The 25,723-nt window shown below is 41.1% G+C and overlaps 1 protein-coding gene across 2 annotated transcripts in view; it reads left to right on the forward strand.

The window, feature by feature from the left end:
* The window catches only part of arhgef28a (Rho guanine nucleotide exchange factor (GEF) 28a), a 380,773-nt gene that overhangs the window by 95,962 nt on the left and 259,088 nt on the right, over window positions 1-25,723 (forward strand). Inside the window, exons 1-2 of one of the 2 annotated variants that reach the window (XM_048621120.1) lie at window positions 3,148-3,319; window positions 6,163-6,241. In XM_048621120.1, coding sequence (XP_048477077.1) covers window positions 6,175-6,241 — 67 coding nt within the window. In that variant the 5' untranslated portion in view covers window positions 3,148-3,319; window positions 6,163-6,174. Of the gene's footprint in view, window positions 1-3,147; window positions 3,320-6,162; window positions 6,242-25,723 lie in introns of those variants that run through there. The other variant, XM_048621117.1, reaches the window with a different exon arrangement.

The raw sequence follows: 25,723 nt of genomic DNA on the forward strand, positions 1-25,723 counted from the left end.
GAATGCAGTAGACTAGATTCTGGGAAGTGCACGTGAAGTGTTGCTTCACCTGGAAGGTATGTTTAGGCCCTTGGATAGTGGGGACGGAGGAGGTAAATGGGCAGGTGTTGCACTTTTGCCAGTTGCAGGGGAAGGTGTCTGTGGGGGTGTGTTCGGGGTGAAGGAAGAGTGGATCAGGGTGTGCCGAAGGGAACGGTCCCTCACCCCTTCTTTTCCCTCCCGCAACAGTGATAGGGTTCCCCTTGACCTTACCTACCATCCCACCAGCATCCATATCCAGAAGATCATCAGATGCCATTTCTGCCACTTCCAGCGAGATGCCACCACCAGACACATATTCCACTCCCCTCCCTTGTCTGCCTCCCTGGTCCACCCTTCCTTCACCTCCAATGGGGTCTCCTCTACATTGGGGAAACGAAGTGTAGACTGGGTGACCGCTTCACAGAACATCTACGTTCTGCTGCACATAAGACCCTGAGCTACCTATCGCCTGCAACTTTAACCCACCACCTTGTTCCCTGGTCAACATCTCTGTCTCTGGCTTGCTGCAGTGTTCCAGCGAAGCTCAGTGCAAGCTGGAAGAACAACACCTCATTTTCTATGTGGGGACCCTGCAGCCCTCTGGACTTAATATCGAGTTCAATATTGTTAGAGCCTAAACTCTCCCATGTTCGACCCGACTAAGCACACACCAGACCTTGTTATCACATAGCCTGCCATTACACACTACCTATAACACAGTGTGGAGCTGGAGGAACACAGCAGGCCAGGCAGCATCAGAGAAGCAGGAAAGTTAAGATTTCGGGTCAGCACCCTTCTTCAGAAATGTGGAGGGGGAAGGGAGCTCAGAAATAAATAGAGAGAGGAGGGGGTTGGGCTGGGGAACATAGGTGGCATGGTGATAGGCGAGTGCAGGGGGGGGGGGGGGGGGGTTGGGTGGGGGGGGGGGGGGGGGGCGGATAGGTGGGAGACAAGATGGACAGGTTGTGTCAGGTCAAGGAGGCGGGGATGAGAGGAAGGGTTAGTCATGGGATGAGGCTGGGTTTGGAACTGGTAAAGTCCACATTTAGGCCATTGGGCTGTAGGCTCCCAAGGTGGAAAATGAGGTGCTGCTCCTCCACTGGCATCATTGTGACACTGGAGGAGGCCCAGGATGGACATGTCACCCAGGGAGTGGGAGTGGGAGTGGGAGTGGGAGTGGGAGGGGGAGTTGAAGTTGAAATGGTTTGCAACCAGAAGGTGTTGTCTTTTGTCGTGAACAGAGCGCGGTGCTTCTACAAAGCCGTCTCCAAGCCTCCGCTTGGTCTCCCCAGTGTAGAGGAGGCCTCAGTGGGAGCAGCGGATGCATTGAGGGATATGCAGGTAAACCTCTGTCTAATGTGGAAGGTTTGTTTGGTTCCTTGAATGGAGGTGAGGTGGGAGGTGTAGGGGCAGGTGTAGCACTTCCTGCAGTTGCAGGGAAAGGTGCTGGGGGTGGTGGGGCTAGTGGGGAGTGTGGAGCGGATGAGGGAGTTGCGGAGAGCACGGTCCCTACGAAAGGCAGATAGGTGTGGAGAGGGAAATATATTTTTGGTGTGGGTTCAGATTGTAGGTGGCGGAAGTTTGCGGAGAATGATATGTTGGATATGGAGGTTAGTGGGGTGATATGTGAGGACAAGGGATATTCTGTCTTTGTTTTTGTTGGGGGAGGGGAAGTGAGTGCAGAGGTGCGGGAAACATAAGAGATGTGGTTGAGAGCATTTTTGACCACTGAAGGGGGGAAGTTGCGGTCTTTGAACTAAGCGGACATCTGGGATGTTCGGGAGTGGAACGCCCCATCTTGGGAGCAGACACGGCGGAGGAATTGGAAGTAGGGGATCGCATTCTTGCAGGAAGGTGGGTGAGAGGAGGTATAGTCTAGGTAGCTGTGGGAGTCGGTGGGCTTGAAATAGATGTCAGTTTCGAGGTGGTCACCAGAGATGGAGACAGAGAGGTCCAGGAAAGAGAGGGAGGTATCAGAGATGGCCCAGGTGAATTGTTAGTCACTTACAGTCCCCATTAACAACTATTCACCCTCCTATACAGATCATTATCAACTTCTTTGTCTATTCAACTGCTCTTGTCTCTCTTCAGGCTCTATCCTATTGTTTACTCCCCACCCCATTCCCCCTCCCTATTTTCTGCATATAAACTGACATTTTTCCAGCTACCATCAATTCTGAGGAAGGGTCACCGGACCCGAAACGTTAACTCTGATTTTTTTCTTCACAGATGCTGCCAGACCATCTGAGAGTTAATGTTTGATTGATTTCTAACTCGGTTCGCAGAGCTTTTTTTAGTCTCTCTGCTTGATTCCATTTTCTTCCACTACAAATAAGCAAATGGGAAAACAATATATTTTCCATTGACTTCCAAAATGAGTCACTTGTTGGCAGAGGGCATTAAATTGCTGAGATTAGAAATAGTCTCTATCAGTAAACAAATTTGAGGGAATCTAAAATGCCTGGTTTATCCTGTTCAATGTCCAGTTGACATATTATTTTTTCAGTATTTATAGAATGTCATAACTGTTGTTGAAAACTTCAGTTAGCAAACAATTTCATAATATCAAGCAACACAGTATACTTTCAGCACAATTATTTTACTGTACTGAATCAATACCATTAGACATTGTGTGACCATAAATTACTTTTGTAGCTTGCAGCTTTTGGATTAGGTTAGAGTTGATTCATACTGATTTATGTCTACCCATTGTTACAATGCATGAGAAATGAACAAAGAAACACACTTTTAGAGATAAAATGTTGTTTTTATCAATTGTGGCAAAAGATCACATCAAGTTAAATCAGGGTGAAAGTGTGGTTAATTTTGAGCTAAAGTGCTTCAGGAGTGTTGCCAGTGTATTGCCTCATATCCATGATTACAACTACACTACTGCCTCTCTCTCTTTCACCTGACAGAGACAGAGGTCTCATGAATACATGTAATTTGCAGCTCTATGATGCATTTAACCATATTAACCAAAAGGTGATACAATCTGTCTGGTACTGGACTAACTAGTAAAGCCTAGTGGGATTGGTCACTTGGAGCCACTTAAACTTCAATGTAAAATTGCACTCAGCTGTAAACAATTGGATCATGTTTTCTGTGTGGATTGCCAGACGAGTTTCCAGGTTTTAGATCACTTCCTTTTGATATTCTCACTTGATTATCTTCAGTAACTATTATCTGCATATAATGGTTGCTGTTATTGTTTGCTCCATTTGGAAGATGAAGAGAGTGGCAGTAGTAGCCTTGGCAATGAGCATCAGCAATTGCTGAATCTGTAAGAAGGCAGCAGGTAAGCAGGGCTACTTTTGGAATCCAAACCCAAAACATGGGATGTGGAGGCCACAAGTCAGTTTCTTGGATCTAATTGAAGGGAAGTAAGCAAGCAGCTTGCATTCATCTAATCACGTTTGCAGCCTCCTGCAAGAATGTTTTCTGTTTCAAAGTCAGTTTTTCTCTGTTATTGGACTGTTATAGTTTGTTGCAGGGCAAATTAGTCATATCTCCTAATCTACAGTACACACCTATATTAACCAGGCTATCAATGTCCTGTTACTGGGGCTGATAAGTTTAACCCCTTCTCCACTGATTTTGACAATCATCCACAAAGAGCACTGAAAACTAAAGATGCTGGAAATGACAGTGGGTCGGGCAACATCCATGGAGAGAAGGCAAGCTAGCATTTTGAGTCTAGATGACTCTTCTTCAGAGCTGGCATGAAGTGTGGAGGGAGCAGCATTTATACAATCGTTGGGGGTGGGTGAAGTGCAGGGAGAGAAAGGATGTTGATAGTGTAGGTTAAGTGATCGGAATGTGAGAATTGCTCCCTGGATGACCGGAGAGCAAGTGAGATAGCAGATGTATTGGGGTCACTCCAGCATCTTGCAGCAAGTGATGTGAGGGATGAATTAATTCTCAGTGATTCCAGTGAGCTCTTTCCTCCACTCTGAGAACTCTTGCCAAAAAATATGAAATAACAATTAAACCATTCAATCAAATCTTATTGCAAGGATATTCTGTCAAAACAGATGGGGAGCAGTGTGCGGACCTCTTCAGAGAAGACTTTGGCACTGCCACTCCATTGTCTAGGTCTCAGCATCTCCACAGATCTGTGGGTCAATGGACAGCAAAAAAAAGTGATATCTTGAAAACACTTATTCATTTGCTCCACTAATCTCTTCAAGGTTCCACTTGATTATGCAAGGTGGATATCTACTTCTTTAAAAATGGAGTGCAGATTCGAGCCCAAAGTTGTATCAGGTTCCAGCAAAACTACAGAATCTAGTGGCTGTACTTCAATATAATCACCTCTGTGATAACTAATCTACACTTGTGTTTCAGTCTAACAACTTAAATTTTAACCTATTTTTCTAATTAACCCATGTTATTACACATCTCTGAAGTAGGTGGAACTTGAACCTGGGTCTCTTGGTCCAGGGGTGGGGACAGTGCCACTGTGCCACTTAATATTCATCATTCTTGTGTTCAAATCTTTCCAATGCCTTGTTCCTCCCCAATGCGGTATCTTCTTCAGGTCTGTTTCCCTCCCAGAATTCTGCAGTCCTCCAATTCTGTTCTTGTGCATTCTCCACTCCTTCACTTGGTATTGAGAGATGATACAAGCACTAATCCCTGGAATTCCCTTACCAAACCTTTCCATCACTCTAACTCTCTCTCTACCTCTGTTGCGCACTCTCTCTCTTTCTCTGTCTACTTTTTACATTGGAACATAAGACTTGCAGCAGTAGGCCATTTGGCCCTTCAAGCTTGATCCATCTGACTATAGGATCATGGCTAATCTGGTCGGTGCCTCATCTCCACTCTCCTGTCTGCATTGTATAACCCTTGAAAATTAAGACCTTTTAATAAAACATAAGTGTGATCATGCTTTAAGTCAACCAAACTAATTGTTTCTTTTAAAGTTTACTGTTAATTTTTGTCTATATTGTGTTCCTGCAAAACCCACGGATGATTATTTCTGCATTAAAGATGGTTTATAAATGTAGGTTATGTTATTTTACAGTTGTTCTTCTTTTCTCGATAATTATCTGCTACTTATCAGTTTCTGGAACTAAATTATATCATGCTTCTTTCTTAGTTGGACTGAAAACGTACTGATTTGGAAGTTAGTCTTGGGTGCATTCTGAAGAGTGTTACCAACTTAATGACGTTCTTTCCCACCTTTCTTGCATCAGTTACAATTGTCCATATTATTTTTCTTGCATATTGCTCTGCCAGAACAGTGCTGTTATAGCATTTCCAATGAAAGGTCATTAATCTGAACCGTTAACTGTTTCTTTCTCCATAGATGCCGCCTGACTGTCAGAGACTGAAGGGTGACCCTAGAGGTTTATAAAATCATGAGGGACATGGATAGGGTGAATAGCCAAGGTCTTTTCCCCAGGGCAGGGGAGTCCAAAATTAGAGGGCGTAGGTTTAAGGTGAGAGGGGAAAGATTTAAAAGGGACCTAAGGGGCAACTTTTTCACAGCAAAAGTTGTGCGCATGTGGAACGAGCTGCCAGGGGAAGTTGTGGAAGCTGGTATAGTTACAATATTTAAAAGGCATCTGGATAGCTACATGAATAGGAAGGATTCAGAGGGATATAGGCCAAATCTGGCAAATGGGACTAGATCAGTTTAGGGTATCTGGTCAGCGCAGACAAATTGGACTGCAGGGTCTATTTCCATGCTGTATAACTTTATGACCTGCTAAGTATTCCTACCACATTTTCAATTTCAGATATGCAGTATTTTGCTTTTGTGTTGCTACAGCAAAATATTATAACCAAAACGTATGTGCAGATAGTGTTAGTAACTTAGGGATTTGTGTAAATAACAAGTTGGAGCAGGTACAATACACGGTGGAAGTTTTAAAAACTCTCAATTCAAAGTTTATATTCCTCTCTAGGCCAATTTAAAACCAAAGAACATGACCACAGAGTACATTAGAAATTATGTTTCACAGTCTTACAGGCATAGAATGAATAACAACATTTTTATACTTCTTAACTTCCTGTTGGGCTTTCCCCAGTGATAATTTAGGCTTAATGTACAAATGTCAAAATTTTGCCTGAAATTTTGCTTAAAGCATGAATTTTGGAATAAAATAATTAATGCTTTGTATTTTCTTCAAGGGAAATGCAAACATGGATGAACTGAAGTTGAATCACCTCTGTACAGGGGAAGGCCATAACGAAGTAAAAGAAGAACAAGGTATGTTGAGAGATAGTAGGAACTGCTGATGCTGGAGTCTGAGATAACAAGGTGTAGAGCTGGATGAACACAGCAGGCCAAGCAGCATCAGAGGAGCAGGAAGGCTGACATTTTGGATCTGGACCCTTCTTCAGAAATGGGGGAGGGGAAGGGGGCTCTGAAATAAAGAGAGAGAGAGGGGAGGCGATGATGGAAGCTGGATAGAGGAGCAGATAGGTGGAGAGAAGATGAACCAGTCAGGGAGGCGGGGATGGAGCCAGTAAAGGGGAATGTATGTAGGGAGCTGGGATAGGGGTTGGTCAGTTGGGAGGGTGGGGCAGGTAGGTGGGAGGGAAGACAGACAGGTCAAGGAGGCAGAGGATGATGCGTTGAATCCGGAGGTTGATGGGGTGCAATTCTCTCCCCACAGTGGTTGAAAACGCCCTCGACCACATCTCTCGTGTTTCCCACAACTCAGCCCTCACACCTCCTCCCTGCAATACCAACAAAGACAGAGTTCCCTTCGTCCTCCCGTATCACCCCACCAACCTCCGGATTCAACGCATCATCTTCCGCCACCTGCAATCTGACCCCACTACCAAGGACATTTTTTCCTCCCCACCCTTATCTGCCTTCCGGATGGGCTGCTGTCTCCGTGACTCCCTTGTCTGCTGCACACTCCCCACTAGCCTCACTTGCCCCACCACCCCCGGCACTTTTCCCTGCAACCGCAGGAAGTGCTACATCTGCCCCTACACCTCCCCCCTCACCCCATCCCAGGCCCCAGGAAAACCTTCCACATTAGACAGATGTTCACCTGCACACCCGCTAATGAGGTATATTGTATCCGCTGTTCCCAATGTGGCCTCCTTTACATCGGTGAGACCAAGCGGAGGCTTGGGGACTGCTTTGTGGAACACCTACGCTAGGTTCGTGACAAATGACTACACCTCCCAGTCGCGAACCACTTCAACGCCCCCTCCCACTCTTTGGACGACATATCCATCCTGGGCCTCCTCCAGTGCCACAACGATGCCACCCAAACGCTGGAGGAACAGCATCTCATGTATTCCGCTTGGGAACCCTGCAGCCCAATGGTCTCAATGTGGACTTCACAAGCTTCAAATTCTCCCCTCCCCCGACCTCATCCCAAGACCAGCACAGCTCGTCCCCGCCTCCTTGACCTGCCCATCTTTTCTCCCACCTATCTGCTCCTCCCACCTCACTGACCAGCCCCCATCCTAACTCCCTACCTACGCTCACCTTTACTGGCTCCAGCCCCGCCTCCTTGATCTGTCCATCTCCTCTCCAGCTATCTGCTCCTCTGTCCACCTTCCATCATCACCTCCCTTTTCTCTATTTATTTGAGTCCCCTTTCCCTCCCCCATTTCTGAAGAGGGGTCCAGACCCGAAATGCCAGCTTTCCTGCTCCTCTGATGCTGCCTGGCCTGCTGTGTTCATCCAGCTTTACACCTTGTTATCTTATAACAAGGTATGTTGATATCATTTTAAAGACTGATGTCCAGTTAATTGACATTTAAATACAGAAACACTAATTTAATGTTAAAATTCTATTTTGGATTGTAGGAACTTAGGAAACTTGCATAATAAGAGACCTTATTTGTAAGTTCCTTGAATTCGACAAATTATCACTGTTGAGATTTCTCAAATAAGGTGCAGCTCAAAACTTTGGATATCAACTTGTAAATCAATTTAGAAGGTGATTTGATTTATTTATTGTCACATGTATTTTGATACAAAATACAGTGAAAAATGTTGTCTGTTGTATAATGTCCATTACTTTAGCCCTTTTTCAGAGTAAATGGAGGCTGATACTTAACATACGTACTTCCCTTGCCCTGATACTGACCTGCTGTACACTGCTACTGTTTGTTACATTGTTTATGCTGTCCTTTTGGAACAAAGTTGAATTGATTTGAATCTGCACAATATTGGGAATGTCTTAGTAAGTTGCAGCTTTTGGATGTGCTGTTAACACTTGGGGATATGGGGTTGAATTCCAAGGTATGTTCTTTAGGTTCTTGAAATTCTATTTAATGTGAACAGATTTGTAACTGAAGTTTATGTCTACCATCTCCCAATTCAGGCCATAACGAATTTTAATGATAACAGATACCTCCATGAGAACCATCTATTACAACCACTTTGGTAACAACAAAATTTGGCTGTGCCCCAATGATCTTGGGACTAATGTCAACCACTGTATGGCCTAATACATTGAATAAGCCAATGAGAGGGTAAGCCAAACAAATCCCATTGACTGTGTGGGACCTCTCCCAAATGATAAAACTTCTCCTATCAGAGCAATGCAATCCTAAAGATGTGAGTGTCTTCAGCTCTTGAGCTAGAGCCTGTGTAGATATGGTGGTGGAAGGTGTAGTGAAACAGTAAAATGCAACAACACCACTACCTTTAAGATAAGGAAGTGTCCCAAGGCTGTACAGAGAAGCTTTATAAAACATGGTATGTTACTAAACTGTATAAGGGAATACAAGGACAAATGATCAAAGGGCTCATCAGAGAGAAGTTTCAAGAATCATATTAACAAGGAAATTGAGGTATAGAAGTGGAGAGGTATTGGCAGGGAATTCCAGATCTTGGGGCATAGACATCAGAAAGCATGGCCTTCTGTTAAAGCAGTTGTGATTGGGAACATGAGATACAAATAAATTTAGTACTTGGCGCCACTTCCGCAGAAGAAGATTTGGAGATGCTACTGACCAGGTGGACTGTGGTGATGTACCGGAGAGATTGCAGGCAAGACGCAAAGAAGTGTATGCATGGGAAACTAATATACGTGGAAGAATCCCGTGCAAAAAATAAATGTTCTACCTTCCATAACACTGTTGTGCTTTACTTGAGTATCCTTACCATTCCAAGGGACCAGTCAAGGCATCACACCATGACATTAGCTAACCCAATGTAGAATTTCCAATAAAGTGCAATTGAACTGTAAATGACGCCATACTATAGCAACTAGTAAAGGATTTATTTTGTGGTGCAGGATATCAGATTTCATGATCATATGAAACAAGATTAACATTGAGCTGCAAACTAATACGCAGTGAAATTGAAGTGCAGCTAGATAGACTTCATTGTGTGCTTACATAAACCGTTACAACAAACTGTCCATGCTGTCAAATGATGTAAAAGCAGGCTTCTGACTTTGCTGCTCTGTGGCTTATGTTGGCCATGGTAGTTAACCTTTGCCTCAGGCCTTCAGCTTTGAATGTTTGCATTTATTGGCTCATGAAGTATTAGTGTCACAGCCCTCACAGGAAATGAGGTCCTGCTCTCCATCCTAACTTGTATTATAAAAAACACCAAGATTCTTTGGCCAAATATTCCTCTATTTTTTTCAGGGCATACTTGTCCTTCCCTAAGCATCTTCCCTTGAGGTGCTTGAACACCTGACAATGACTCTTGGCAACTCGTCTTCCCCTCTCATCCAGGCAGCTGGAGGAGGAGGGGATGGCACACAATCGATGTGCATTTCTAACCTGAGCTATGTGGCTGCTGGATGTGGTTCACCATAATGGTCATTGTTTGTCTCATACCATACGCATACATATCAGAAACATGACAATACTCATGGCCGGATGGACTCTTCCCTGATTTGGAGACTCCTCTGAGCATGAATGGATGTGCCTGTTACTTTCCCTGTCAGCTGTTCAGGCATGTCTCTGATGTGCTCACCATATTGTGTGCTCAGAGCTACACATGCACAAAAGCTCACTGACATGGACTACGAGTGCTGGTGAAGAACATGTGTGAATGATGTGGTGCTGCATCCTCTGGGGTCTCCTCTTCCTCAGTGGTGGATGTCTGTCTTACTGTGTTGGCATCTAATCTTTTATTTGATGAGAGAGACACATGAATGCTTTGTCATAATCAGCAGAGCATATGTTGCCATCAACCATTCGGACACTCCCTGGCAGATCCATGTCTGTGAGCAGGTGCCTGCCACCTCTTAAACAAAGCAGTTACTAAGTTGCCCCTTTCTTAAAGTCTTGAGGTGCCCTTGACTTCCAGCTGATTGTTAGTTGTGCTTTAAATGTGATGCCTGTCTGACATGATTTCATAAACCACCTCCCCAGCCCCTGCCACTTGATTGGCGAGCTACCATGCCTGTTGACTATTAATTGAGTGTCTTGGACAACATTACTGATCCACTTGCACTTCTTGCCCATAAGCTCATGCCAACTGCTTTACATCCTGACATCGATATCTTGTCATTGCTGGCAATCTTATGGTCAACTTCTGTTTCTGACTCCATTCCTCTCTATCGTACAGTTGCTCTTTCATTTTCTCTGCTCGACTTCTTCGCACCCAGTTGTATCACCAGACTTATCCCACAACTCTGTCAAATTTGAAACTTATATTTTTTTACTCAAACTTTTTTTTTGATTACACCTTGAGAACACAATGACTAGTTAGGTCATTTTACTGTTATTGAAAAATTCAAGTTTATACTGAGTTTTATTTTCTAAATGACTGAGTTGCTGGATTGATGAGCTCCATGCCAGCCACACTGATGTACAATTTGTAACTAAGACCTCTTCAGACTTGCCACAAAAATATCTGAGGAGGTGCTTTAACCTACAGCAGGTGGAGCTGTGTACTTCACTGTGCTAAGTGTATTCACAGCAAAACGCAGCACACAACTAAAATATTTTGTATATATGGCAGTTAAAGAATAACATTATAGATTTCTTTCCTTTTCAGAGAAACTTTGTGCCTGAATAAAGGGGAAAAAAGTAGACCTTGTTAAGCTGAGATGCTGAGGCACCTCTTTGTTTTGGAAATGGTGTGGACATTGTTTTAGCATTCCCCTGTTTGGCTGTCTTGGAAAGGATGAAATCGGGAATGAATTAGGAGCTTGGAAACTGGAGTAAATCAATGTGGGAGAAAAATTGACACAGTACACAGTAGATTCATGTCAATGAGTCTACTTTCTGTTATGGAGAATGAGAAATTTGACCCCTACTTGTAGTCTGTAAATTGGATAGACAGTGCTCTATATCTTTTGCAGCACTGATGTGTGATGACAAGCAGAAGCCAGATTCTGGGGGACATGCCTTATCACATCTCTCCAATCAGAGTATTTTCATATTTTGCCTGCTGTCTGGCTCATTATTTGCACAGGAGGACGTCCAGACAAGGCATCTGGAAGCAAATGGGCATCACAGTAAGGGAGGATTGGGAGTGAGAACAGAGATTATGGAAATAGGATATGACTGACTGTGGGGAGGGAAGCAGATAAACCTGTTGAGCCTGGATGAAACACTCCTGCTTCTCTTGGCCCACAATCAGTGCTTCAAAGGTAGGAATCCATATAGATGTGATCCTTTTCCCACTCTTAAGCTAGCACTCGCTCTAGAATTCTTTCCTTATTTATGATACTTCAATTCTTACTCATACTTGAATTTACAAAGGAAGAGGAGTCAGCCGTTCAACCCCTCAAGCCTGTTCTGCCATTCAATAAGATCATGGCTGATCTGTGGTCTAACTCCATATACCTTTTTTTTTATATAGAATCCCTATAGTGTGGAAACAGGTCCTTCGGCCCAACAAGTCCACACTGACCCTCGAAGCATCCCACCCAGACCCATCCCCCTATTACCCACCTAATCTAAACCCACCTACCTGCCTTTTATCTTCTAACACTTTTGTTAAGCAAAAGCATTATCTATTTCAGATTTAAAATTAACAACTGATCTAGTGTCAACTGCCATTTTTGGAAGAGTGTTCCAAATCTCTCTACCACCCTTTTCTATGTAGGAGTCTTTTCCAGCATCTCTTCTGAATGGTCTGGCCCTAATTTTTAGTCTATGTTCCCTAGTTCTGTGGAAATGGTTTATCTTTAATCACCCTGTCTTTTCTTGTTAATATTTTTTCATCTAAAGTTCTCTTTTAATTGTAGCATTTAGTTCCTTTTTATCTTATTTAATTTTCTTCTTTTTTCCAAATACGATTCACAACTTTCCATACAAATTAGCGTGAGCAGATTCTCCAAGTATGAGCTTTCAATAGCTAGCTGCAAGATGAATGTAATACTATTCAAACATGCTGAAACCTGTGCTTACTAACTTTTGGTGATCAGGTAGTCTTGAACATATTTCATTGTAAGAATCTTTATAATATACGATACAAGTGTGAGATGTGACGTGCACAATGGGGAAACATTGTATTCTCATTTGTGTGGTGGAAAGAGAATTTTCCTTCTAAGCCTGATGGTAGAATAACACTCTCAATATCTTGGTTTGATGGCTCTGTTTGGTTTAATTGTGCCTCTTTGATATTTGTTATTGTACAGCTTGAGTATTAATTTTAAATTGATTGGGAAATGCATAGTAGTTTTTCTTTTCGGAACCCAGGCAGCTGTTTTTCACAGCTAAATGAACAATGAACAATGAGGAATGAATTTGCTTGCTTCCAGCATTTTTAAATTTAAAATTTCTTCTATTTTTCCCTGTGCTGCATTGGCCCAAGATTTGTGTAAAATAATAACGTGGAAACTAGACTCCCTCTTAAATTGTGTGTTCATTTCTCAGTGTCCAAGAAGAAGGGTATATGGATGTTTTCATTTAGATGTCAATCTATTAGGACATGATTTAAGCACATTTTACTGATGCTCTTACTGTTGACATACAAGACTTGCGGCACAAATTTTCATCCCTCTGTTCAAGTCAACAGCGATGAAAGGACTTAAATGGTAGGTGAACCAGTTTCTGAAATTCCTGCCCCCACCCCAACCACCACAAATTTCTCTTTTCAGCAATTTTGCCCGTGTGGATAGTGAGCTTACACCCAGCATTCCTGTCATTGCCAGCTTTGTTGTAATTTTCCACACAGTTTTGATACTCAGGTCACTTTTTTTTTTAGGAGACATGGCTCTTGGCACCTCAACAGTAATAAGCTGTAGAGGGATCTGAGTCTCAAGTCTCAAGTTGGGAACTGAAGAAAGAAACCATTTAAAAATCCCTTTGGAAAATAATCCCCTATTTACTTACTCATAAAACTGTCAATCAATTATAGATGGCACATCCCATTTCCAAACTCTAGGAGGAAATCTTACACTTCATATTGAGACTACCTGGAGAAAGATCTGACTAGTTATCTGCTTAACCTGCTTTATTGATTTAGCTGCTGATGACCTCATTATAAATACAAATAAAATGGATTTAACTCAGCAGGGATCTACTTATTCAGTTGTAAAGTGGAGTGTTTTCTTTGTGTGATTGACATATTTAGGAGAATAGAAGAAGTGTGTGCCATTCAGCCCATCAATCCTGCTTGTCATTTAATAAGGTCACAGCTAATTGAACACTTTAGCATCTTTTGCTCATATTATCCCCATAATTCTTTAAGGAATTGATAATTATTTCATGGTGCTCGGGGGTAGAGAATTTTTTTTATTCATTAGCGTGATTAGGACGTCACTGCCTAAGCCAGCATTTATTGCAGGATGGCAGATTTCCATTGCTAAAGGGCATTAGTGAACCAGATAGACTTTTAATGACAGTTGACAGTGGATTCAAGGTTGTCATTAGACTTTTAATTCTAGAACTTTAATGAATTTAAATTCCACCATCTGCCATGGCGGGATTCAAACCTGATATCCCAGAATGTTACCTGGATCGCTAGATTAACAGTCCATCTAAAATCCTACTAGGCTGTCAGCTCCCCAACAATGCTTAGGATTCACAACCCAGAGTAAAGTTTATTACCTTGCTTATTGAATTGTTACATGCCTTTGAAGAGATCTTTCAATGCCTGTGTGTTCCTTTGAACAGGTTTAGAAAGTATGAGGTAAGATGGGCAGGTTCCTTCAGAATAGGGTCAGGTTCACAAGGTCGGGAAGTTCCTTACTACTGATAACTATCTCCTTGATGAAAATTGCTGTTACAAAACTCAACTGTTAGTACTTTTAGCTAATGCCAACCTGGTGTTTGAGGTAGCATTCCTAGTCTATTGCAAAAAGTTTATCAGTGTAGTCAGTACTAGTGTTTGAGGAAACTTTGGGTTAAGAAAGTATGCAGTTTCCTCATTAGCAACCTTCTGTTGTGTCATCAAAGTAAAAATTGGCATGAGCACTTTACTGACGTAAGCATGGAAAATTTGAATACAGTAACATTTCAACATTAAAATAAGAAGCATATGACTTATTTATGTTACAGATTCTGTCTTGCAGCCTGCAATACGTTCACTGTGCTTCATCAATTTTACTGAGTTTTTGCCTAATCTAAGATACATGTACTATAAGTAATGGCACTGTGCCCAGTGTGTAATGGTAGGAATACAGATTTATTTCCCAAATTGTAAATTTATGCACAAATGATTAATTCCGTCTCAGGATCTGTGCTGGCAAGCATGGACGACTTCAGTTTCACTCTCATGAGTGATGACATCATGAGAAACATTTTAATGAATTTCAGCTTTGCGAATCATTTCCACTTTTACAGAAAACAATCTGTTATCCACTGAAAATGATATTGTAATCTACAGAAGTGGTGTACCTTTTAATTACCTTCCTGTTGTTGTAGATTTTTCATCTTGTTCTTTTCCATCCAGCTGGATCATGATAGCCAAAAATCTGTACTTTGCCTTAAGCACGCTAGTAATACAATCTGAATGTGATGATGGGATGGGGAAAGATGATTTAGGGAAGGAGAAATTTTAGCAGGGGAACTTTGGGGTAAATAGATGTGGATTTTGAGTTGAGGTCCAGCTCTGCTGATACTCTGCTATTATCACTAGCAATGTCCAGAGTATCCCTTGCAATGGCTTTTCTTCCTGCCTGTGTTCCATTACCTCTGATATTCCCCAAGGATTGATTCTTGGCTCTCACCTAATTCTCATCTACATGCCACACCTCTGTGGCTGCATTTAAAGCCACAGCATTAGCTTTCACATGTACACAAGGGCATCCAGCTCTACATTGCCACCACTTCTCCTGAATCCTCCACTCTTATTAAATTATCATAATGCTTATCCAACATTCAGTAGTGGAAGTGCAGGATGTTCGTCAATTAATTATTTGAAAGATTTCCTACTTCTACTGACTTCATTCATCTAGGTAGAAGCAGTCAGAGATTAAGTTAGTTGGTCGCAGTTTTGATGTCAGATTTGATCTTGAGGTGATGTTCTGATCTCATGTGCATCATCATTAAGACTGCATAGTTCCATCCACGTATCATTGCCTAACTTTACTGTGTCTCAGCTGATTACTGCCCAATTCATAATTTTTAAAAAAATATTATCCTGGGATACAATATTCCACCTAATCCCTCACCTCGTGGAGTGATAAAGCTGTTCTCAATTTCCTGGTCTGCATTGGCTGGATACCAGGAACTTGAATCATGCAAAACTTGAGTTCCTTTATATTAATTACCTAGTTCTAGGAACTTTGAGATTTGCATTTTACATTTCTCTTGTCAATTTTTGCTCCATGTCAGATTTGTTATTTCTGTTTTGAGCTACATATTTTTCTGGCATTTTAAGTTTTTGTCTTCTGTTTCCTGAGTGTATTTTCTCACTACTATCAGTCGTTCTATCCTGCAGCCCAAATAAGGTGATGAAGCTTTATTTTTGTCAAGATAGTGTACAGTGTTTTATCACTTGTGTTAATATTTCAGGTGAATAATCATTTGTCAGAACCCTACTGAACAGTCATTGAACTAAGTCATCAACTCTGTTTCTCTCTATATAGATGCTGTCAGACCTGCTGAGTATTTTCAGCATTTTCTGTTTTTATTTCTGATTTTCAATCTCTATAGTAGTTTGCTTTGGTATTGAGGTACTCCGTCTCCTTGGATTGACTTAAAAATGTAAAACAAAAAAAAAAACTATTGAAAATTTGTTTTGATTTTTATAGACAGAATGTAAAAATAATTTTAATTTGGGCAGGGTTTTTTGAAATTTAGTTCTTACTTCACAATAAATTGACATTAACAGTTTAAAATATGACATTCAATGTATGTTTTTGCTTATTTTGTTATAGGCAACTTTTAAAATTGAGGCACTTGAATTGGATATATCACTACAATGGAAGTGGTCCGTCACAACATTTTTTGTAATCTTTCACATTATTATGTTATTTTGTCCTCTAGGGCATTTTACAAGGTTCATGGTGTTTGGATATTTGCAGATTTCTATTTCTGTGACTATTTTATGTTGTGTTCAGGCATTCACAATGACACAAATTATTCCTTTTGGCAACATCTAAAATGCATGGATCATGTTTTAAAAAAAGGATAATTCATTTTTGTTAATTCTTTAAGGTTCCCATTCTACTTGTTTTTTTGTTTATTTAACCCTCACTGAGCTTCCAACCCTGCATCCACTCCATCATCTTTCTTGCTTGCACTACCATAACATAACTTCCACCTGTGCTCCTGCCTTGTCTGGAACAGAAACCCATATCATTGCCTTTGTCATTTGCAGAGTTCATAATTTCAGTGTTCTCTTGATTGGCCCATGTTCAATAACATGAGGAGAATGAAAGACTTAGCAGTTCAGGCTGAACCAATGGAGAGACTAGATAACTGTGATGGCCTTTGACTCTGAAGAAATAATAGTAAGGAAAAGTTGTAATGTTTTAAAAAAGGACTGTTAAGTGTGTAATTATGTTAAAGAAGACTTAAAAATGTTCTTCCAGTGTTTGCATCAAATACTGTCCATTTAATCTGTTGGCCCTTGACAAAGAATCAGTACCAACAGAAAGGAGGTTAAGAAGGAAGCTGTGTAGCTGGCAGAAGCAAAGGAGAATAACGAGCAGAAGGGCTCAAGGGTGAAAGTGATCAGTGCACAAATGCAGATGGAGAGAAAGTAGACGGAGACCGAAAGAGAAAATGGAATATTATTGTGACTGAAGAAGGAAATTACTCAGTGTCTCTGTTAGTCAGGAAAGGAGACTGGAACCTATAGAGGCACTATGTGAGCTGGCTAAAAAGTTCTAATCTGTAAACCTGTGTGAATAGCTTGGAAATTCTAATGAGCTCAATGTTATCTCAGAAGTGGCCAAACTGTGAAGTAGGGTGTTGTTAGTCGATCAGGTAAAAATGAACTCTGTGACAGTCTTAAGGTTTAGTTTTCCAATATGAAGGAGAGGGATTTTCAAACTACGCCTTGCTTATAGTTATCATACGCATGCAAATTTCTTAAAGTGAAAGCCGTTGCTTGTGGGAATCTAGACCTATCCTGTGTGAATAAGGAGCAATGTATTTTGAAAATGTGTTACATATGCCACATTTGTGCAGGGAATGATGTGAATGCTTGTGATTGTGTGAGTACTGTATTGACTATTTAAAATTGAGATTTCTTTTTAAACGCATGTTTACTTTGGTTTGCATTATTTACAAAGGGATTGTAACAAAGTGGAAAAAGTTAAGAAATATAAGATTTTAAAATGAGTACAGAGGAATAAAAAGGCAGGAGAATGAGCAAAAGGAAGGCCTGTGATATGGTGGAAGGCAGAAGTGATAACGTGACAAAAAGGATGATGGTGAAAGCAAAAAGTGGGTGTTAATGGGTTAAGTGAAGAAACAAAAATTAGTTTAAATTATATACAAGTAATGTCAAGAGAAAACACTGTTTGTACCCGCTTTCGAAAATCAAAGGCTGTGATCTGAAGTTGACGGATTCATGTTTGAATTCAAAAGGTTAGAAAACGCCTAATCGAAAAATTGATGTTCTGTTTCATGAGCTTTTCTTGAATGTCATTGGGGCATAATAAGATGTCAAGAATGGAGTAGTACTGAGAATTGAAACATCAGAAGAGCCAAAGTTCATTGTCCTGTTTGGAGATTAATTGGACATAATTAGCAAAGTAATCACTCCGTCTGTTATTTGGTCTTCCAGTGTAGCACATTACAGTGAACAGGCCATACTAAATTGTAAGAAATACATGTAAATCACTGTTGCATCGGCACATTTGATGCCCTGGATGGTGGGGGGAAAAAAAGCTTGGTGAGAGGGCACATGTGCTGCCTAGAAAGGAACATAAGCGATAAGAATATGAGAAATATAAATACCCTCTCTAAGAGCGTTGTGTCTACTTATAGCACATCAACTGCAATGGTTCAAGAATGCAGCTCACCACCACCTTCTGAAGGAGTGGGTAATCCAACAAGGGATGGGTAATAAATGCTGGCCAGCCAGCAATGCCCACGTCCCACGAATGAATTGAAAAAAAAAAGACAATACAAACTTCTACAGATGCAAAATAAGAAATGGTAGAGCATTGCTAAAGTAAACATTTATTTCTTAGAAGATGAGACAGGAATCAATCGTATGAAACAAAGAAATGGCAGAAACCCTGAAGTATTTTGCATTCCATATGGTTGAATATATTAAAGTCATCCAAATTTCAAATCTCCTGGACCTGATAGCCCGAATCCTAGGGTCTTAAAAGAATTTACTGCGAAGATAGCGTTAGTTGAAACCTTCCAAAATTAGCCACGTGCTGAAAAGGCCCCAGTAGATTGGAAAGGAGCAAATATAACAGCCCAATTGAAGAAATGAAGGGGACAGAATGCAGGCCAGTTAGCTGTGCATCTGTCACTAAGAAATGCTAAATTCAGAATTAAGAAATTAATAGCGGGACCCTCCAAAAATTGTAATTTATTCAAACAGCGTCAGCATTCTTTTATGAAAAGGAAATCCTATTTGACAAATTTATTAGAGCTTTTTGAGGATGTAACGGGCAGGGTGAAGGGGTACTAATTGATGTAATATATTGGATTTCCTGAAGACTTTCTGTAAGGTGCCACATAAAATACTGCACAAAACAAGAGCTAATGATATTAGGGTAATGTATTTACACAGATCTCTATAAACCAACCTCTCTGGAGATATTGCTTCCTAGATAACTAAATTTGCTGACCATATCCCTGTCAAAAAATCACCATCTTCAGAAAGGTAATGTAGTCATCAGTGTCCATGCAAAATTCAGCAAAGCAGAACCAGCCTTCCAGTGGCTTCACAAACTGCAGGATATGCACCTGAACAGAGTGGCAGTAAAATGAGCATCAGCTGGTGGAAGAGGAACACAGTGCTGATCAAAGAAAATTGGCAGTACATTTAAGGAGGACCTTCAAGAATGGGAAAACCACTCAATTGGAGCAAAAGAGATTGTGATACACTAGGGCTGGTGGCAGAGTCTTGCTGGTCAATGTCCTGCTCAGGCCTGGAATAACAAAAAACAGTTCACATTACAGAAGAGGAAGTGCTGGAGGTGGTAGAAAATATAAAAATGAATAAATCTCTGGGACCTGATCAAGTATATCCCAGGACGTTGTGGGAAGTTGGGGAAGAAATTGTGGGCCCCTAGCAGAGATATTTGTATCATCTACAATGGTGAGGTGCTGGAGGGTGACTGATGTGTCTTTTCTTTAAGAAAGGCTGTAAGGAGAAGCTTGGGAACAATGGATTTGTGAGTCTAATATCAGTGGTGGATAAGTTGTTGGAGATGATTCTGAAAGATAGGATTTATATGCATTTGGAGAGGCAAGGAATGATTAGGGATAGTCAGCATGGTTTTGTGTGAAGGAAATCATGTCTCACAAACTTGACTGAGCTTTTTTGAGGAAGTTACCAAAAAGATTGAGAGCAGAGCAGTAGATTTTGTTTACTTGGACTTTAGTAAAGCCTGGATAAGGTTCCACAGGGTAGACTGATCAGTAAAGTTAGATCACATGGTATTCAGGGTGAGCTTGCCATTTGGATACAAATTGGCTTGACACTGGGAGATAAAAGGTGGCTGTGGAGGGTTGTTTCTCAGACTGAAGGCCTGTGACCAGCAGTGTTGCACAGGCATCAGTACAGGGTCCACTTTTGTTTGTCATTTCATACAAATGATTTAGATGAGAATGTAGGAGGCATGGTTAGTAAGTTTGCAGATGACACCAAAATTGGTATGCTGGAAAGTGAAGAAGGTTATCTAAGATTACAAAGTGATCTTGATCAATTGGATCAATGGGCTGAGGAAAGGCAGATGGAGTTTAATTTGGATAAATGTGAGGTATTGCATTTTGGTGAAACAAACAAAGGCAGGACTTATACAGTTAATGGTACAGTCCTGGTTAGTGTTGTAGAACAGAGAGACCTTGGGGTTCAGTTAAATAATGCTTTGAAATTTGCATCACAGGTAGATGGGGTAGTTAAGGAGGTGTTTAGCATGCTTGCCATCATTGCTCAGACTTTTGAGTATAGGAGTTGGGAAGTCATGTTGAGGTTGTACAGGACATTGATGAGGCATCTTCTGGAGTACTGTGTCCAGTTCTGGATGCCCTGTTATAGGAAGGATGTTATTAAATTGGAGAAGGTTCAGAAAAGATTTACCAGGATGTTGCTGGGAATGGAGGGTTTGAGTTATAAAAATTGACCAGATGGACTGGGACTTTTTCATTGGAGCGTGGGAGGCTGAGGGGTGACCTTATAAAATGATGAGGGGCATATGAGGTGAATAGCAAAGGACTATTCCCTAAGGTGGGGGAGTTCAAAACTAGGGGGCATATTTTTAAGGTGAGAGGAGAAAGATGTAAAAAGGACATGAGGGGCAATTTTTTACAGCAAGGGTGCTTAGTGTATGAAATGAACTGCCAGTAAAGTGGTGGATACAGGTGCAGTTACAACATTTAAAAGACATTTGGAGAAGTACATGAACAGGGAAGGATATGGGCCAAACACAGGTAGGTGGAACTAGTTTAGCTTGGGAACATGGTTGGCGTGCACTTTTTGGATCGAAGGGTCTGTTTCCATGCTGTATGACTCTGACTATGACTCTAAATAAGTTTAATTAGCTTGGATTGAGGTTTGGCAAGTTAGAGTCAGGATAAATGGGTCATTTTTAAATTGACAAACTGTAACTTGTATGCTGTCACAGAGATCAGTGCTAAAGCATTGTGTTTACATTAATGACTTGGATGAAGGGACCGTGTGTATTGTAGTGCAATTTTCTGATGATACAGAGATAGGTAGGAAAGCAAGTTGTGAAAAAATGTAAGGAGTCTGATAAGAGAGGTACATAGTGAATGGGCAAAAATCTGACAAATGGATTATAATGTGGGAAAATGTGAGATTATCAACTTCAGCAGGTGAAGGAAGATCATGAACATTGAATGAACAGGGATCTGGGTGTCCTTGTACATAAAAGACAAAATTCTAGCATACTGCTGAAGCAAATAATTTAGGAAAACAAATTATGTTACAGCCTTCATTATGATAGCGGTGGGGGGCGTGGTGGGAGCTAGAATATAAAAGCATGGATATTTTGGCACAAAGATCTAGGGTGTTGGTGAGACTATTTATAATCTTGCTTACTATTTTGGTTTCCATGTATAAGAACATAACAATACAACTACGAACCGGTGTTGGAGATAATTCAGAGAAAGTTCGGTCGGTTGATTCCTAGTATAAATGGGTTGACAACAGTTTGAGGAGTTTGTACCTGTATTCATTGGAATTTAGGAGAATGAGAAGTGATCCTATTGAAACATTGTAAGATTCTGAGGATGTTTGATGAGGTAGATCTTGAAAGAATGGCCTGAGATTTTGAAAATGGCCAGGGGGATAGAAACGCTGCTAACACAGCACCACCTGTGTCCTATCTGTGGACAATTGTGCCAACCTTGCATCAACCAGGGCTTAAATCGGCATCTTGAGGCCTGCTTTCCACCTAGCCCCTGTATTGAGTATAGTTGGAAGGGTTCAGGAGCAGGGGGTTAGCCCAGCAGGACAATTTACTCAGTCCCCTAGCAGGAAACCTCTTTCAAGAGTCCCATTTCCATATCAGACCCATCGAAGTCTATCTTGATGGTGTTCCCACACCACATGGCCTCTCCATCCAGATCTTTTCCCCCTACCCCGTAAAGGCCCGCACCACCCCAAGCTCCAGTCCCCGCACTCACCTGCTCTTGGACTCTGGGATTTTGAATCTGGGAAATGCTAGTAGTCTCAGTCCTGTCTACTGCTTCTGCTAGCTGATCAGATTGGCTGGAAGCTGAGGTGGGACTTCCCAGAGTGAGGGGTGCAAGTTCCAATCTATTGCAAACTCATGCTCCTCAGAGTGGGTTATATGGTAGTTGTGATAGGTGGGGATGTTTTATCTGACAGGGCAGGAACACTCATCATTCCAAAAAATCTAGTCTTTTTACAGTTCCTATAAAATTTAAGATCTACTTACAAAAAAAACCTTCCTGGTTCCTTTCCTGAAGATTTTGTCTAGACAGTAGACAATATATTTAACTACACAGTAAGTTCTGATTCTAGCTCACTTTAGATTATTAGTTGGATTGATTTATAGTGTGAGAGGTTGAATATATTGATTTTTGTCAATTGTAATGAATAATTGATTGGAGAGTTTCTGATTCCAGCTAGCTTTAGACTATTGGATTAATTGGATTAATGTCACAGTGTTTGATTCTGAGTCCCATGGTTATGTCACATTTTAATGTTTTACGTGAAAACTTTCCCAAGTGTCTAATGGCTCTCTCTACCGAATATTTGCATAAGATTCTGTGCTTAACCAATGTGTGGATGGAGGGCTGTATTCATTTGGATTTATTTAAACAATTTATGTTCAGAAAAGTGAAGTGAGTTGTTTATCTAATTGATGTGTTGTAAACCAGTTCTTAAATGTTAGTTAAATAATATTGTCTTATTCACATGAATGTCAACTATAGCAACAATCGGGCTGGCGACACACTGTGCTCATTCTGTGTTGTGATGCTGTATGTAGATAGTTCTGCCTTTTGTCTAAAGTGAACGGAGTTGCTTTCTTAGGATTTTATTTATAACTGCTTCAGCTATTCTTCATGATACATTGTGTGCTTAAAAAATTCTTTGTCCCTCTTTTGGAATGGATTTACGGTATTGTGAAATGTGCTAACATATTTTGAAATGTTGATTGCCCTATTATCTTGCAAAACTATAAAATACTTCAGGGCTGTTTATTTTTATAGTGCTGACAGCTCAACGAAGTTGTGATAAAAATAGTGCGTAAAATATTTCTAACTATCTTCCAGATCCATTTTCAAAAAGTCTTGATGAGAAATTATCTATCTTTTAAACTCTTTTAGGCTTCATAGTTATTGGACCATTGAAAGTTAACATTTTAAACACATAAATAATATACGATTTTTAAAAATTTTGGACAGAACATTCATTTGAGTCCATCTTGAAAACCCAATGAGTACACCATGAATTCCTTATTTCATGCTTTTAATGTTCTTAACTTAATAGTGATCCAATGGATCTGACTGGAGACCGGATCAACAACTTTTTTCAACTGTGTGTTCTCTAGTTCCAGTTTCCAAATCTTACTGACCGGTTTTGACAAACATTCCTTTTTCACATTTCACTCTGGCTACTTGTGATATTTCTGTAATTTCAAATGATTTGAAAATGAGAATTTATCATGGTTGACTCTAGTCATGACGGTATAAAACTGATGACAAATTTGCGACTCAAGTGGTACTTTGGCTACAAATTTCTTGAAACAATTGTAGAAATCTGGCACAATGGCTGGAATTTAATCCAGCCGGTTGCTGTGGGAAACATGACAGCCTTGCCCACTTAATTGGGCAATAGGCCCCATGCCAGTCTTCTGTAGGTGGGAAAGGCACTTTGAGCATATCCAGAATGAATACTTTACATCTTCCAATTTCCAGTAATATTACAACATTTTGGTCTGTGGTGGACACAGGATGGATGAACAGTGTTGCTTAAGGCACTAGCCTGTTAACACAGGAGATTGGTACATAATCTGGATTATCATCAAATTGAGACACAGCAGTAATAGCTGGTGAAACAAGTCAGGCAGCATCTGTGGAGAGAACTAAAGAAAGGTTACTGGATCCAAACATTGACTCTGCTTTTCCTCCAGAGAGGCTGCCGGACCTTCTGAGTTTCTGTTGCAATTTGTTTTTTTGGTTGAACAGTTGAAGGGATTATACTATAAGTGTAAGTAAGTCTTATTGCATTTGTATAGGACTACATGGGGGTATCTAACAACTGCTGTACAAAAAGTGAAATGAAAGTTCATAGAACAAAACCCCATTTTGTAATTATTCTATGAGGAGAGATTGAGAAGAATATAGCTATATTGAGTTTAGAAGGTGGCAGCCTTCCATTCCATAAGAAAATTGTTTTGCCCTGTGACGGTCAACTCTGTTGAGTTTGGTTGGCTCGCCGAGCTGGTTTCTTGTTCCGCAAATCACCCGAACTAAAGACCCACTCCCCGCCATGGACAGGACCAATGTCATCTACAAGATCCCCTGCAGAGACTGCGAGAAACACTACATCGGACAAACGGGAAGGAAACTAACAACAAGAGTACATGAACACCAACTGGCTACAAAAAGACATGACCAATACTCACTCATCTCAATCCACATAGACAAGGAGAACCACGACTTCGACTGGAACAACACCGAGATCCTGGGACAGGCTAGGCAGACACAAGCACGAGAATTCCTGGAAGCATGGCACTCCACAAAGCAGTCTACTAATAAACACATTGAACTCGACCCCATGCACATTCCACTACAGAGGAAACCCGGAAGGGAGGCAATCCATCGCAACGGACCCCAGAATTTAAAAACCCGGCGGGGAAACACACCGACGCTTCATCAGAGGCTGCACTGAGGATGTTACCAAGCACGGTAACGGAACGTTTGCGGAACAAGAAACCAGCTCGGCGAGCCAACCAACCTCAACACCCACAACCCGAGCTACAGATCTACTCCAAAACTTTAGAGGTCAACTCTGTATTAAATATCGTCTGGTGTAGTTCGATCTGGTATGGTAGATCCTCTGTTGCAGATGAAGAGGGTTGACTAAAACTCACTGTCAGTTCTGACATGTAGACACGCTTACCAAATGACCTGAAGGAATATGGTAACAGCAAAGAGAAGTTCTATGACAAGCCGTGCCAGTGCCAGAACACAATCTTGTGGCCACACTGAGGATCTCAAAAGATTCCAATTTTTTATCCATCACAGCTGACCTTTCCTATTATGACGTAATGGAAATAAGAGGTCACATTGAGCAGCTTCAGTGCACAACCAATTTTCTCCAGCAGCTTTAACCAAGTAAGCAGATGTGGTCTGAGCGCCTTGGTGAGTTCAATGAAGGCAATTTACAGCAGTCTGTTTTGTTCCCAACATTTCTCTTGCAACTGCTGGGCTGCGTAGGATCTTTACCAATTGTAAATCTTTCAATTCTGAAACCACACAGGAATTTGGCGAGAATATGGCTGTAATCATCAGAGTTGGAAGCATGAAATTGTGATTTATTTGAAAAACCACACATGTCTTAATCGGGGTGATGGGGTGGATGTTGCAAGGATATTTTCCACTTGCCTAGAATCAGAGACCCAGTCTCAGTATAAAGGGTCAGTTGTTTAAGGCTGAGATGAAGAGAAAGTTCTTCACTCAAAGCACTGTGTAAATTTGAAATTTTATATATAAGAGAGCTGTG

The sequence above is a fragment of the Rhincodon typus genome, chromosome 3 (genome assembly GCF_021869965.1).
Source record: "Rhincodon typus isolate 14 chromosome 3, sRhiTyp1.1, whole genome shotgun sequence".
Classification (NCBI taxonomy): Eukaryota; Metazoa; Chordata; class Chondrichthyes; order Orectolobiformes; family Rhincodontidae; genus Rhincodon; species Rhincodon typus.